The 17085-nt window shown below is 42.6% G+C and overlaps 1 protein-coding gene across 1 annotated transcript in view; it reads right to left on the bottom strand.

The window, feature by feature from the left end:
• Nucleotides 1-561: 561 nt before the first annotated feature.
• Nucleotides 562-17085, bottom strand: part of CST7 (cystatin F) — an 87733-nt gene continuing 71209 nt past the window's right edge. The window contains exons 2-4 of the mRNA XM_029594507.1: nt 11021-11184; nt 8104-8220; nt 562-1107 (exon numbers count right to left, since the gene is read on the bottom strand). Coding sequence (XP_029450367.1) covers nt 1027-1107; nt 8104-8220; nt 11021-11184 — 362 coding nt within the window. The 3' untranslated portion in view covers nt 562-1026. The remainder of the gene's footprint in view (nt 1108-8103; nt 8221-11020; nt 11185-17085) is intronic.

The following is a 17085-nucleotide window of genomic DNA, read 5'->3' on the forward strand; positions in this document are numbered from 1 at the left end:
ATTGCTCTATTCAACGGCAAGAGGAAATGTGGAAAAGAGGATTTCATTCAGGCAACCACCAACAAGGTAGCACAGTCTGGGTAAACAAATAAGCGTGGGAGTAGCTTGCTTGTTGCAGCAGTTACTACCCCAAACCAATTTAAGCCTGTTACTTCACTTTGAATGCATATCCAGCGTAGCTCACTGCTTCAACGGCAGGGGGAATGAAGAAATAGGATTTACATCCAGCCAACATCTAACAAGGCATTTATCTGAGCCGTATGAGTACCCAAACATTGGGGTAACTTGCTTGATACGACGGTTATTACCTTGAAACATTAAGCCTTATACTTCACTTTGATACAGTTCCAACACTGCTCTCTGCACCAATGACGGGGGTGGAAGGAAATTAGAATAAAAAAATCTACCACCAAGGGCCCTGAACTCAGCGGTCGGAGTAACAGGTAAGTATGAGAAAATAAGTGTGAAAGCTTGCTGGGCAGACTGGATGGGCCTACTGGTCTTCTTCTACCGTCATTTCTATGTTTCTATAAAAAAACCAAAAAACCACACAGCATGCTCTTGAAGTTACAAATGCTTTTAGAAGTGCTCAATGCAGTTTTATTATTGCAAGAAAGGACAAGAGATACATCTGATATTTCTAATAGCAGGATTCATGAAGTCATTTCTCTGTAGCCATTCAAGGTTAGGGTGAAAAAACACCTCTCATAACAAGTGCAGACATTGTGGATAAAAATTTAAGAAAATAGTGAACCTTTAATTTAAAACATTTAGTACTTGTCAAACACAAGTTTAGCATGAAATTGGACCCTTTAAAATAATTCTCTTTAAAAAGTGATGTAGAGTGACTGCTTAGACTGCATTTCGTCTGCATCATTTGGCAAGTAAACCTTGCCATTTTGGTTGCTCATGAAATAGATGCATCTTACTAGAATACACTTCAGCAAGTCCGGAGTCTGGAACATGGCAAAACCCCTCCCTAGTATGTACAGAAAATATTTGGCAGCCTTCAGCAAAACAGAAGATTCATTCCCAGCAGGAAAGGACAGGCACCTTCACCATATTCATCCAGGAAACAATCCAAACTTCAAAATAACAATTTAATGTCTGAAAGAAAGAGAAAGGACAGGGTTTTACTTAGTTTGCAGTAAACTACTTCCCAAAGAGTTTTCAAAAGGTTCTCATGAATGGAGCAGCAGTTATCCTGCTACAGCACAACCTGCATGGAGGGAGAACAGGATGCTCTCGTCTCGCTTTTAAGTTTGAGAGCACCAGGCACACCAAGGCTGGTGCCAAGATGCCAAAGCTTTATGGAATCACACTTTAGAACTAGAAAAAAAACAAGCTTTAACTTTTCTATTTCTCACAGCAACATTTCTTTTGAAGGAAAAGTTGCCATAGTGGCCCACATTTCTGCTAAAATATGCAATTAAGTTTTAAGTTTATAGCTTAGACTCACTTTGTAGCCAAAGCAACACTACCTTCAGAGCTCAGACCGTCACATTCTCTAGCTCTGGACTGTAATGACCAGCCCAATTTCAAATGTTTTCTAATATTTTTAGTTTATATATATATATATATATATATATATATATATATAAATATATATATATATATAAATAAAGCAATAAATAAAAGCTTTCCTCTTTGAAGATCACAGGTGTGCAGCACTGGTGGACACAGCACGCATGCACACACTGACATTTCAGACTGGTGCTAAAAGAAAAAAAAAGTGGTCCCAACTAGTATTAAAATGGCTTAATCCCAGATTTCCTTGAATTTAATAGTGGCAAAAGTGACTAAATAGGAAGTGCTTTCTGATCCTAAAGATATTTATAGCATTGAAAACAATGAACAAGTTTGTTTATTCTACTTGCTGATGGAATATGAAAACATTTTATGGCATACAGTTATGGTGCTTTTAATGCAGAGATAAAGTACCATTTGCTATACTAAAACTTGTAATGCCTCCCAATAAGTTTATTTATGAACATTTGATATTCTGCCTTTTCCCCCCAAAGTTAGATTACAATACATTTAAATGAACAGAGGCAAAAGAACAGCTTACAGTCAAGTCAGACTTTGCAATTAATGAAGCCTTGGGATCCAGTATAGGAAATCCATTTGTGAATAGTTTCAAGACCTAGTTGTGAACACGTTCTTTGTAGAGGGTTCAAGAAATTGGGTCAAAAAAAAAAAGAAGTGGTGGCTCACAGGGGAAGGCTTGGCTGAAAAGTCATGCCTTACAGTTAGCAGGGCCAGAAAGGGCAGAGGCCACTTGGGACTTAATAGGCCAAGCTGCAGTCTGCATGGAAGAGAAGGAGAGGGAGCTAGATTGGAGGAGACAGAGCAGAGAACAGTCACTCATTCTTTAATCCAGCCCCTCCCCTCACTTTGTTCTGCAGAACAGGAGGGGAAAGGGGGGTGATCCTGAAGCAAACACAAAAGTTAAAACCAGCACAAGTTTGAACTTGGGAGCAGTACTGCCACTCAATGCTTCAGTCCTGGCCTTGACTGAAACTTGAGCAATAATGTCAAACTTGCCTTGATTCAACCCTGTGTGTGCGCGCATTACCCAGAGCGTAATGCAGGGCTGGTGCAAGAGTATCTGGAGTCCTAGGTGAACCTTTGGTCATGCGTTCCCTCACCCAGCTTACATATTGACTGCAGTTTCAGCACAGTGCTCCCTTCCTATGCAGGGCAGAGTCAGTGGCAACAGTTCATATCTGGACCTCCAGGAAGCAGAGTAGAGTGTTGAAGCTGCTTACCTTGAGAAACAATCAGCCATATGCCCTTGATTTCTGTGCAATTTTCCAGCACAATTGAGGCAGCTATGAGGGAAAACAGCCAAGGACGAAGAGACAGGGAGTGAATGCCCTTCAGCCCACTGCTTCTGGTGCTACTGTGCACTGGCTTCCTGGCCCTTCTGCTAGTGACCACACTGGGGAGGGGAAAGAGGAGGACAGGGCAAAGAGTAAGGTTGGGGAGGGAGTGTGTGTGGTGTGTGTAGGAGGGAAGGAACACACAGTCTAAATGAGGCAATCTTAGGGAATGTGGGAAACCGTGAATGAGGAAGCAGTGCTGCTCTCTACGTGCCTCCTCCCAGGAGGGAACAAGCAGGCTGTACTTTTGAATTCCAGGCCTCCCCTCCCCATCTGGAGGAAGCAGAGGAGAGTGGGTGGTGCATGCCAGTTTGTTCTTGTCCTGCAAGGCTGAGGAAAAGCCAGCTGATTCCTGCTCAAAGAGGAGGCCTGAGCCTTACTGGCCAAGGAGAAAGGAAAGTTGCTGGAGAGGGTATGTTTGAGGGTGGTGGTCAGAAGTCAGGGGTTGGGTGGGAGATGGAAGCCCTCTAGAACAAGAGGAATCATAGTAGAGGGCTAGTGATAGGACCACCAGAATCACAAAAGAAAAAAAGAAGAGCCTCCTCACCTCATTAACTCCCAGCCATCCTTCAGCACTAATGGGTGAAAAACAGTTGGGAGTTGGGCACTAGTGGGGACTGGGGATGGAGAATCACTGGCATAAGAGCATGAGTGTTCCCACTGAAGAAACTTGCTTCTTGAATATTATTTGTACCTGTTTGACAGGTCTATCATATTCCCTCTTCTCCAGGATGACCCTTAAGTCTCTAAGTTTCATTTCATAGGCCTTTTAGTGCTGAATTAGTACTTGGATCATTTCTCAAATTTTTGTTTTTTTTTAAATTATAAAAGATCACTTCTACACCAGGCAGGTCTACTCTGTTGCAGATCTGTGTCATCTACAAAAAGAACAAACTTCTACTAATCCCTTAGCAATAGCATAGGGATGTGCATTTTTTCTGTTTTCAGTAGTTTGTGCTTACCTATTTTATGTGCATAAAGTACAAATTATATAGGAAAAGTTCTAAAAAGGAACAGAATGTGTATTTTAGAATGAATGAGAATACTCATTTGAAAGAATAAATCAAATTAAAAAAAAAAAAAAAAGTGTTTCCCATGTGCATTCCTCCACATAGGTGCTAGCTCTGTGGGTGCCTGAGCACCCCCCAATACTGAGCAAACTCCTTCACTATCAGGTCGATACTGTAACGTGCGGTTGAAGATTTCCCGTCTATAACGTGCTGGGAGCGCACAATTCGGACGCGTAAGGCGATTCAGCGATACAGTCTCCAGTTTCACGCGTCCTTAGCGCTTTTTAAAACAGACACATAACCCTTTCCGCACGCAGCATGTATATGCTATGTAAATGAACGAATTAGCTGTATAATGAAGGAATTAGCTATTCCCCTCCGATACTGTGACGCGCGCTCAGATTATCTCCTTTGTAACCCGCTATTTTGCCGCGTCCTTAACCTGTTAGTTTACCGCCACCCTCTACTTGGTGTTAGTGTGGTGTTTGAAAATGAAAATGGGAATAAAGTGTAAAAAATGGTGTAAAAAAAAGTGTAAAAACATTGCTTACCTGCCCTGGCCCCGTCCGGTCTCCGGTGCAGCCCCAGTCCTGTCCCCTCCTCCCGAAGCAAAAAAAACCAAAAACCCGAAAAAGTAGCAAGGCTTGGGCCTGCTACGGTAGTCCCTTCTCCCTTCCTCCCGATTTCGGCGCTCAAGGCGGCCGGGTGGGCGTGCATTCATCCAGGCAGAGGGAGCCGGCGGCGAAAGCGGCCTCCGGCTCCCTCTGCCTGGATGAATGCCCGGCCCCCGCCGGCTGCGAATGAATGCCCGTGCGATTTCGGCACTCAAGGCAGTCACATGACATGACGTCACGCCTTGAGCGCCGAAATTGCACGGGCATTCATTCACTGCCGGCGGGGGCCGTGCATTCATCCAGGCAGAGGGAGCCGGAGGCCGCTTTCGCTGCTGGCTCCCTCTGCCTGGATGAATGCACGCCCACCCGGCCACCTTGAGCAGTTTTGTTTTTTTTTTTTGCTTCGGGAGGAGGAGACAGGACTGGGGCTGCACCGGAGACCGGACGGGGCCAGGGCAGGTGAGCGGGGGCTGGGGGATAGTTTGCCGAGCATCGGGGAACATAACTGTCCACTTCCTGGTACCTGTCATTTCAAATGTCATTTGAAATGACAGATACCAGCGCAGCCGTGAAGCGTTAGGCCCGCGAACCCAGGATACTGTATAGGTGCTCTATACAGTAAAATGGGTTGCGTGGGCCTAACGCTTGCCTAAGGCTTCGCAGCCGCGGCATGCATTTGCATGCAATTAGAAGAGAGTATAGAGCGGTAGGTGAAGAGAACTGTGCGTGCGGGGAACGAGGGTGCGCCTGACACTGCCGCACTGTTTCTACCGCGGCCTTAGAGTATCCATCTGTATGTTCGGCGACTAGTAATGTGTATCAAGTTTAGCATCCCCATTTTTTTTTTTTTTTTTTAAGTTGGCTCCTATGTCCCTACAGTATTATACTGCTGCTATGCCACTTTTTACATCTATGCTAGTCATGATTTGCAAGTCATTTTTCACAGTTTCCCTTCTAGCAGGCTTCAACAATTTACATGGTTATACTTTAATTATTTGATAATAGCAAATTAAGTACTGATGCAATCCTTCAACCTGGCTACTCTGAAGTTCATAGAAAGCAGGGGTCAAGCACAAAGGATGCCTGGTGGGGGAAATTAAGATAAAGATGAATGGGCCACATGGGTTTTATCTGCTATTTTGTGTTTCTATACACTCTTCACATATGGGGAAAAAAAATGCTTTCCCATAAAATTTCAGGGGTACCACTGGAGGCCATGCTATTGCTGCCTTCTATCCTGAGATCTCCAAACTTTGTCCTCTGGAGCCACAACCCATTCAGATTTTCAAATTGCCACAATGAATACGCATGAGATCTATTTACATATAATGAAGGCACTGCATGCAAATAGATTTCATGCTTATTCATTGCAGAAGTCTTGGAAACCTGACTGGGTTGCAGCCCCTCTGAGGACAGATATTTGGAGGACCCCTGTTTTTGCTGATCCTTGGTCCTCCGTTTAATGATTTGTTAAAGAATGCAGTCTCCCTAGGCTGAGCTCACACTAGTTTCTGAAAGGGAGTTAATAGGTAGCTCTGAATTAGTGTCTCAGATGGCTTGAAGTTATCAACTTTTTAAAATTTCTCACCTATAAGTGTTAAGAGATTTGCAGTTTTTACAAATTCATGGAAAAAACTAAAGATTCATAATGCTTAAAAGTAGTATCGAAAAAGCAAAACAAAAGTAAGCTTGAAAGTGGTTTGGAGATAAATTGGCAAGGCCCCTTTTGCTTAAAAACTTTTCCTCTGAAAATGGGTGCATAATGCAATGTTTTAGCCTCAAACATGCTTGGTGAATACTTTAGCCTATAGCTATATGACTTTGTTATGTAGTGTTTTGAATAAGGAATTTATAACTTTCTAGTATATGGTAGGCTGTGAGAATAAAGAATTCATGATGGCAGGCGTGTGTGGAGGAGTTCCTGCCCTTCTCCCCCCTCCACGGGCTGCTAATCCCACCCTAGACCTCTGTACTTTTCCTTTGCTCCTCTCCGTCAGGGGCTGTATGCCAGTAATAGTATCCTCAGACTGCAGTGAGCAAGGTTACAAAAGAAAAAAAAAATTTAAAAAAAAAAAAAATAAAAAAATCGGTGTGTCTATTGAGGGAGAAGGCAAGATCTGCAATTGCAGGCTACTTTGGTCTGTTAGTATGGCAATGCACCAGGAACAAAACAATCCTGAGTAGATGAGTTGGGCTTTATCTCATATACAGGCGGATTCAGTACGGTGTGCTAAGGCCGAGCGCACAGTTAGCCCCCGTTATTAGTACCCCTTATACAGTAAGGGGTAATAGTGTGTGGAAAACGCACGTCCAACCCCCCCCCCCCCCCGAAACTAATAGCGCCTTCAACATGCAAATACATGTGGATGAGCCTATTAGTTAGTCCCGCTCGATACAGAACGTAAAAAATGTGCAGCCAAGCCACACATTTTACTCAGAAATTAACTCCTGCCAAAGGCAGGAGTTAATTTCAGCAAGCACCAGGAAAGTGTACAAAAAAGCAGAAAAAAAACTGCTTTTCTGTACACCCTCCGACTTAATATCATAGCAATATTACGTCAGAGGCCTCAAAAATAAAATAAAAGAATCTGCCCGCGCCCTGGAAAACTGACACTCAATGTTGCCGGCGTCAGTTTTCCAAACCCGTGGCTGTCAGGGGGTTCGACAGACGCTGTAAAATTAAGCATAGTCTGTCAAACCCACTGACAGCCACCGCTTCCGCCAATAAGGAGGCGCGCTAGGGAAGTGCCAGTGTCCCTAGTGCCTCATTAGCATGGGCCCTCATTTGCATAGTGAATCGTGCACCCAGGAGAGCGGCCTGGGAGCACGTCGGAAGAGCGGGCGCTCGCCTCTGACGGCCGGCTCTCCCGTGCATTTTACTGAAATTGGCCTGTTTCTGTGTTTGTGGTCCAGGGAGGGATGGAAGGATTTGAAGGTCCATGGGTGGAGACAGTGTGGCACTGACACCAAGTAGTGTTTGGAGACAGCACTAACCAAAATCCACCACTTAGAGCAGGTAGCAGCCAAAAAAGTAAATTAAGGGTGCACTCACTGTACAATATTAACATTTTATACTGCTTTCTTCATTTGACAAATATTTTGTTAAGTGATTTTCTTGGCAGGCCCAATGCTTAATGTTATGTGGAACACATTGGTTTGGTTTCCAGGCCCAGTTTATTCTCCTTTGGCCAGCTAGAGAAGATACTGTAGAAGCAATGTTCACACAGCCCATGGGGGTGAGAAAGTCTGCCATTGCTCTGGTCAAAAGACCATCACTGCAATAGATGGGCACAGGGGCTATACCCTCCAGCTAGTTCCAAGGGAATGTTCAATGGTACTGTAGCCCAATAGAGACCAGTTCAGATTGAGCTACAAGCCCAAAAGGATCAGCAGGAAAGTAAATAAAACACTCTTCCACGATCTGCAACATAGAACACCTACTGTATGCCTGGATATGAATTTTACTGTTACTTATGCTAGGAAAGCACTTTATCTTTTGTTAGCAAAATCGAAGGCATGATTATCCCATTATGGGAGTTTTAGCAACAAGTATTCTGCAGGATGAAAAACAATTGTGAATTTTTTTTTTTTTTTTACCTTCTTTAGTATCTTGTCCGTTTGAAATTCACAGTTTTTCAATTTATAATGTTCATTCTTCCGACATACAGTCCGTCCAATCTTTGCATTGAGTATGTATTTCAGTCCTTTCACAACCTAACACCCCAAAAAATACAGCTCTTCAAGTTTAGTTAAAACCTCCCTGTGCTATCCTTTTGGCAGACACCACATTACAAAGCAAATTCTTGTCTAACACCAGACTTGATTATAAATCAGCAAATAAAATGGAAGATTATACAAAATCTTTTCTAATCATGAATCATTTGCTCAGAATTTATTAAAAATGTCCCAAAATAAAATGGCAAAAGTCTGTAGAGGAACGAGCGTTACATTCTATGTGGCACAAGTTTTTATGGATAAAATTCCATAACTATTATATACCCAGACAGACAAGTTAAAGGCTGAGAAGCACTGCTTTAAGTTATTTTGCGGCACACTTTACCAAACGTTTGCATGATTCTCATCCTCTTCCTTTCCACCAGCAGGAGGAGCGTAGCACTTTTTGGCTTAAGTCTGAGAGCTGAAAAATAGGGCCAGCAGAATGTGTGACATAATATGGACCCACACATTCAGACAGTGAAGCTGGCATAGGAGACACACACACTGTAGGTAAGAAGTGCTGCTGTTCTCCTACCAGTGGAAGGAGAGAAGTTGGGTAAAGTTACCAGATTTCTGGTGGGTGAATCTGGGACATTTGTTCCCTGTGGGGCTGGTAGTTTTTTTTTTGTTTTGTTTTTTTTTTTAAAGATGTTGGGGGAGGGGGGGGAGGTAGTAGGTGGTGGCAAGACCGTTTGAGTGTCCGAATGGAAACAGTAGTAATCTAATCTACCCAAAATATATCTAAAAAGCACACAGCTTCATCACAAAATATTTTTGGACCAATACAAAAAGCCTCTGTACTAGTACATATATCCTGCATACAAGGGCGGGGGGGGGGGGGGGGGAACAAGACAAAAAAACATTTCTAGACCAGAAATAAAATTAAAAAACCCCAACTAGTCCATTTGGGAAACATGTCTAGGTAAAAAAAAAAAATTAAAAAAAAAGACTAAAAACTGGGTCCCCAGGATGTTTTAAACCAATTATTTCTATTATATTTTACTTATATACTGCCTTCCCAAAAAAGATGACCCAAAAATCATAAGAATAAAAATACAGAAAAATGTAACTCCTGTGTGCACGTGATTGGGTTTGTTGAAATTGTTTCTGCAATGGCTGAGAAATTGGAAGGGTGAAAAGTAAACCCCAGTCAGCTATAATCAAGGCTCCTGGCAATACGCCCCAGTTATCTATTGGGCAATAAATTTAACTTTTGCTTTGCTGGGTCAGCACGTCTCATTCATTCTCTGGTCATCATACTTTTGTTTTTCCTTTGGTGTTCTCCTTCCTTCTTTCTCCCTTTCTTTCAGAGTGGAAATTTTAACACTTTCAATCTCTCTGCTCTTCTCTTGATTTCCCTATTCCTCCTCTTCTACTATCCAGGCCTCCCCCACCCCCATATCCAAGGTCCTTTATTTCTCACCCCCATCCCCAGCTTTCTCCTCACCTGTGATCACAGGTCCTCTTGTCCCCAATTCTCATCCCTGCAGTCCTTGGATTCTCCCCCTTATTCCTAGTCTTCTCTCTATCCTGAACCCTCTTTCCCTCTATCACCCAAGCCCTGTCCCTGCTTCCTCTCCCTCAGCCCTGGTCCTCCATCTTCCTCCCGCCTGGTTCCTGCTTCTCCTTCATACCCAATCCTCGCTCTCACTCCCTGCTCCTATCTTAGGTTTAGTCTTCTCTTCCTGCGTCTCTCCCTTGGTCTCTGGTATGCTGTAGTCTAGGTGTGACTGGAGCTCTGGGCGACTCCCTCCTCTTCTCGGCAGAGTCCTAATTCCCAGTAGCAAACTGATGTTTGGAGCAAAGCAGAGCGCAGCAGCAAAGATCCCTGTACTCCAGGCAGTAGGTGGGTGTAAGGCAGAGGCAGGCACAGAGAACAAAGGGTCATTCATTGCTGCTGTGCAGGCACCCTGCTCCTGCCCCCTACTGCCCAGGCTTCTGCAATGCTCTCCAGTTGCCATGGGGACAGGAGGGAGGGGCTGGAACACTAAGCAGGAAGTTTGAGACATTGTCCAAAGCAGCATGATGTTCTGCATTTTAGCTTTTTTTTCCCCCCTGATATGAAGTTAGAGCCTTGGTGAGTCACATTGCAATGACTACATTTACTTACTGTTCTTAAAGCATAAAAGGAATAGCCACAGGGTATGTTATGCTTTTTTTTTTTTCTCTCTCTATAGTCTACATGCCTGGCTACACAAGGAAAACAATTTAAAAAAGTCATGCAAATACTACAAGACTTTTGGATTTACCTAAAAGGTTTCATTGCAAATGTAATTAAACATGTGCATAGTCAGGGAACATTAACTTAATGCCTCTTTGCACATCTTACATTTCGCCAAGAAGCCACTGAAAGGGCAGAGCATGCATCTCTCAACTGGGCAATGTTGGGGCTTGTAGTGCTGACTATAAAGAGAAAAGTTTGGGATTTGTCAACTTCTCTCTAAATCTTTTCCCTCATTCACAATTTCTTAAATACCAATCCAAAGAGTAGCACAACTGTACAAACTGAACTCAAAAAACAAATCTGAAGCCGATCCAGTTGGCTGTATAGCAGAGAAGAAATTGAGATTGGTGTATGTAAAATGCCCTTTATTTGAAAATAGCGCTAGGGCTATTTTCAAACTGAACTCAATGCAGGATGTACCATAAACATGACAAAAATATAATACACACACACCCACCCCTTCACTGTGTTAACTGCCAGTCAGTCATTCATTCATATAGGGAATCCCAGCCAGGGACAGTCCCAACATGCACCATCTCATTGCAAAACATTTATAAAGGGAAGGAGACCTACCTGTATCATTGCTTTGTTTATACCTGATATTTTGAATACAAAAATATCATTTGATCTATTATTGTATTCAGAAACAGCAAATTTGGCTGCTCTCTTAACTCCAGGATCATCTGTGCTAGCATGTTTGGGAAATCCAGGCTCAGTTGCCTTTTCTGTTGAGAGAACTGTACAGAAAAAAAAAAGTAAATTTCAAACACAAACTTTATATAACCTGGAAGTTTACAACAGATCCTCCCTGCCCTTCCCCCACAAAAAAAAAAAAAAAAAAACAGACCCAAAACAAAAACCCTATCACCTATGGCTTTTCACGTCAACACCTGAAGCAGTTCAGATTAACAGTAAGTTTGAAGATCATCCATGCCATGCGTGCTGTGTGTGCACTTTATTCCTTTAAAATGCTATTCCTGTGGAATGCAGCAAGATCTTGCTAGATTATGCTGCTTTTAAGAGATTACATTCTCGTGCATTGAAGCCATGAAATCCCTGTATTTAAAAGTGAATAGCATTTTTACACTCCCCTTTTGGAAACAGGTACCACTAATTTTTTCCTAGGTCATTTGCTCCAGAGGTGACAGTATGTTTTTTGAACTACTAAGCCATATACTGTATCAGAGAGGCAACTGCCGGGTATCAAATGCATATGTACAAAAAAAGCAGAAAGCCAAACGTGAAGCACACTTGTCTTTCATGGCTTCAGTGCAAGAGAATATAGCTTTGTTCGATGCAGTGTCATATTGAACAGTTTCACTGCCCATGCTTTCAAATCTACAATTTGTATTTCCTCTTCTTTCCAGCTCTGGAGTTCAAGATGAGTTACAAATCAGGTACGGTAGGTAGGCCCCAGACACAGAAGGCTTGCTAGTTAAAAGTAGGGCAAAAAAGTGACTTCCCCAAGGAGAAATGGGATTTGAACGCTGGTTTCCCTGCTTCTCAAGACTGCTGCTCCTCCACTCCCATGCTTCATAATCACTCATCGCTACAATATCATTTCTCAAAGTTACTCCTATCCTCTCCCTGCAATTTATCAAAATGACTGGAGGTGTTCACTCCGGTATGAACAACAGCCATGGCTGGGAGAATTCGCATGTGAAGTGCCCATGTGTGGTGAAAGTGATGCACCCAGTTCAAGAGAATCAAATCTATTGTACTACACCAAGTTCTTTGCAATAGTCCTCTTAAGTCATATTAAAGATGCACATAGAAGATTTTATTGAAATCCCAGTACAAAAACTGTTTATAACTGTGGCATTTCAGACATACAGGTTAAAGCACCTCTGAACTCAGGTATGGAAGCTTTTTCAGCACTCACACTATGTTAAGGGAGAAGAATGAGCTAAACAATTTGAGACCACACTCTGTAAAAAGATAGTTCTCAATGCAGAACATATGGCAAGTCTAAATTTGTGACTGCATTCCCTGAGGGAAGTGACCAGTAGATGTATTTCTGTAGGGACTATATTCCATGTATAGGAACCTTGGTTTTCAGTTTTTATTTTTCTAGAGAATTTCAGTGTTGAAACAAAAAAACGGGAGAGAAAACACAAATTACTTCCACCCCCTCCCCCATACAATTATTTTCTCCCATTTTTGTTAACATACACTGAAATTCAACAGGGGGGGGGGCAGGGGAACACCCTGATAAAAAGAATTCCTGTACATGGAATAAAGCCAATATAGAATTTGTTTGTACAATTTGACTGGTTTTAGAGACACAGTAGGGTAGGGGATGAAGCAGGGTCAGGACCAGCTTTATTCAGAGTTGTACTGCTGACTTACCAGCAGCTACTGGTGCACAGCTCTGGCTGCTGCAGCACTCCTCTCTCCCCTTCACCCACCAATGATCCCTTTAAGCTGTGCACATGTACACGGGTCATGAATCCAGCACACACACAGGAGCACAGCATGCACAAGAGGAGGAAAATGGAAAGGCGAGGAAAATGGAAAGGCGCGGCAAAGAACACTATCACATGCAAAAAGCTTTGGTGCACACAGCCCACAACAATTAGAGGGAACACTGTCCCATCACCCCCCTCCCCCCCCATCCCCCCAAATTTGTCCAATAGCATTCCCCTCCTCTAGGCTACGATTTAGGGCTAGGCAACTGCCCATGGCTGCAAATATCCAGGCCAAAGAAGGTGCTTCTTGCTCGCTTTAGGTCCATGTGGCAGACCAGCATAGCGTCAAAAGGGTGCCACCAGAGCACTCTGCCTATGGGTGCCAAAATCTTAAATTCAGCCCTGCACAGCAACTCCTTTCCTAGCAGCAGCCACCGCCTCTGCTCTGGCTATGCTCTTCATCCCCTCCTCCCCATTCTCTTCCTTAAGTTACCTGGGAAATGATGCCAATGAACTTTGTACAGTAGTAGCATAAGAACATGACTACCATACAGGTTATCAGAAAGGGTCCCTTCAGGTCCAGTATCTGTTTCTAAACCTTGGCTAATCCAGATCACAAGTACCTGGCAGTAACTGAAACAAAGACATTACAGGACTGTGAACCAGTATATTTCTGCAGGCCCTGAGGCAGCACCATCCCCTTTCCATATAGATTCCTGTCACCTAGGAAACCCATGTGCACAGCAGAGCCACTGCAGAGTTTAAGGTACATGCCAGCCCACAGGCCCTAGGCTAATTCACTTGTTGCCCGCTGGTTCTACACCCAATGGAAGACACTGAATCATGGCTACTTTAACCACTTAAGGGTCCCTGCGCAAACCTGTGGATGGACCCCTCCTTGAGTTCCCTCCCACCCCCCCTCTCCAACTCCAGAAAGCTCCTTGCCACCCTTCCTCCCAACCTAATCCAATACAGCATCTTTCCTTCTATGTTCTGACAGATAGGAGGGCAGCTATTCACCATCTCCTCATTCCATGCAAGTACACCTCTACCTTCTTCAAGCCTATATGGGCTCATGCAAATGTGGCATAAAGTGTCTCTCCTTCTAGCCTAAGAAGGCTAGTCCAAGCATGTTCATTATGGGCAGAGCTGGTGCAAAAGGTATTAGCACCCCCAAATCAGTGGTTCCCAATCCTGTCCTGGAGATCTTCAGGCTATCTACAATGATTACATAGCAGAACTCTGCATCTTATACATAGTTTTCAGGAAATCTGCAATAAATTATTAGCTATTCATTTTGCTAATTTTTTTTTAAGACTTTATATACAGTCTTTAGCAAAATAAATTTGAACAAAATGGTTTACACATTGAGCATAAAAATAATAAATGCCTAAACTTCATAAGTGAAAGTAAAAATAAAATAATAAAGTATGATTAAACTACATAGTAGCATCAATATCACTAATATCCTTATACCTAAAGATATTAAGATAACTTAAGTTAACTTTACATTTAACAAACCTAAAAAAGAGAAAAAAAATAGGAAGAATAAAAGTCATTATAAGCACAGCTAATAAACAAGGAAAACTGCCTGGTCTTAGTCAGTGGTTCTGAATGCTTCTCTAAAGAGATATGTTTTTAATGATTTTTTGAAATCCTTACTATTTGAGATTTGGTGTAGGGCATTCCAATGTTATTTTAGGGGCTTAGCACTGATTTTCAGCATTAACCACTCCCATGGCCCCTCACTTTTAGACTCCTAAATTTCAAAGTCTAGTGAAACTAGAAGCCTAAATTTAGATATTCAGTCTTAGTAAAATTTTCAAAAGCACCAATTTTGGACACCAACTCCCAAAACTAGTCATCTAAACTAATCTGAAGATTTACTCCTGAAGTAAACAAAAACAGAGCAAAATAAAAGTCACTCATAACCTTTAGAGCAAACCAGCCATACCAAAACAGTCCTAGCTCCCAAAACTCAAACAATAACCTGATCATTGAACATGCAGCAGTACAAATATGGCAGATATTCCAACTGAGAAAAATAAAAAGCTGGACTGCTACAGATCCCTGCATGCTAACAAAATACCACATTTGTCATACATGCAGAATACAAACCCTCAAATACAGAAGCAACCATAAATTAAAAACATGAAGATTAAACAATTCGTTACTTTGCTCTCCACTAGTAATTCACACCCTCCCCTCTTATCTGCAGACAGGAAGGGGTGGGGGGAAGCAGATGAGCATACAGGAGGTTATTTGTTTGCCCTAAAGCTCCTGCTCCAGGCTCATCCCCTCCTGCTGTTCCCAGCATGCTGCTTGGGATGGGCAGGGCTGAAACAGGAAGCAGAGAGCTGATTTCTTTTGCCTGAGATTTGAGCTACTAGCAAATAGTATTTGTCTTTGGGTCAGAGACCTGTAGGCTCATGCAGTGAGATCCCTGGTATGCCAAATCGATAAAAAACAAACACAGCAGAGCAAGGAATTAGGTGCTCTATTCCCCACCCACAATTATGCATTTATAATACATTTTATATAAAAAATATTCAGAGTAGGAGTTCATGTAGATAAAGAACCAGTAGATGTATTTGGATTTTCAGAAGGCATTTGACAAAGTTCCTCATGAGAGGCTTCTAGGAAAAGTAAAAAGTCATGGGATAGGTGGCAATGTCCTTTCATGGATTACAAACTGACTAAAAGACAGGAAACAGAGAGTAGGATTAAATGGACAATTTTCCCAGTGGAAGAGAGTGTACAGTGGAGTGCCTCAGGGATCTGTATTGGGACCCTTACTTTTCAATATATTTATAAATGATCTGGAAAGAAATACGAGTGAGATAATCAAATTTGCGGATGACAAAATTGTTCAGAGTAGTTAAATCACAAGCAGATTGTGATAAATTGCAGGAAGACCTGTGAGACTGGAAAGTTGGGCATCCAAATGGCAGATGAAATTTAATGTGGATAAGTGCAAGGTGGTGCATATAGCGAAAAATAACCCATGCTGTAATTACACAATGTTGGGTTCCATATTAGGTGCTACAACCCAAGAAAGATCTAGGCATCATAGTGGATAACATATTGAAAATCGTTGCTTCAGTGTGCTGCGGCAGTCAAAAAAGCAAACAGAATGTTGGGAATTATTAGAAAGGGAATGGTGAATCAAACGTAAAATGTCATAATGCCTCTGTATCGCTCCATGGTGAGACCGCACCTTGAATACTGTGTACAATTCTGGTCGCCGCATCTCAAAAGATATAATTGCGATGGAGAAGGTACAGAGAAGGGCTACCAAAATAAGGGGAATGGAATAGCATCCCTATGAGGAAAGACTAAAGAGGTTAGGACTTTTCAGCTTAGAGAAGAGACGGCTGAGGGGGGATATGATAGAGGTGTTTAAAGTTATGAGAGGTCTAGAACGGGTAGATGTGAATCTGTTATTTACTCTTTCAGATAGTAGAATGACTAGGGGGCACTCCATGAAGTTAGCATGGGGCACATTTAAAACTAATCGGAGAAAGTTCTTTTTTACTCAACGCACAATTAAACTCTGGAATTTGTTGCCAGAGGATGTAGTTAGTGCAGTTAGTATAGTGGTGTTTAAAAAAGGATTGGATAAGTTCTTGGAGGAGAAGTCCATTATCTTCTATTAAGTTCACTTAGAGAATAGCCACTGCCATTAGCAATGGTAACATGGAATAGACTTAGGTTTTGGGTACTTGCCAGGTTCTTATGGCCTGGATTGGCCATGGTTGGAAACAGGATGCTGGGCTTGATGGACCCTTGGTCTGACCCAGTATGGCATTTTCTTACTTATCCTCTCCACCGTGGTTAAGTCTAAAGATAAGTCTTTTGATAAGCTTTTTAGAAAGACTGAGCTGGTTGCACTTAGTGCAGCATCGTTTCCTTCTTGTAAGTAACCTTCCTGTGAATTCTCCCTGAGCATTTCTCAAGTCCTCCTGTGCTATGACTGAAAACTATAGGCTGGAGAGAGGGGTGGGGTGTCTATACAATATCATGTGCAAACAAACTGGGTGCCCCTTTTCAATGCATGCAGATCCACCTCTTGGGCGCCCAATGCAATAATCAAATGAGCTGCTGTGCTAAAAGGACATGCTAGGGATAAATGTTACCTCCCTGGTACGTCCTTAGCATCGGGCACCCAGAAGATGTGCCCGGATTATGAAAACGAATGCTCTATATGGACGTCTGTTTTATCCCACGGCA

The sequence above is a fragment of the Rhinatrema bivittatum genome, chromosome 3 (assembly GCF_901001135.1).
Source record: "Rhinatrema bivittatum chromosome 3, aRhiBiv1.1, whole genome shotgun sequence".
Classification (NCBI taxonomy): domain Eukaryota; kingdom Metazoa; phylum Chordata; class Amphibia; order Gymnophiona; family Rhinatrematidae; genus Rhinatrema; species Rhinatrema bivittatum.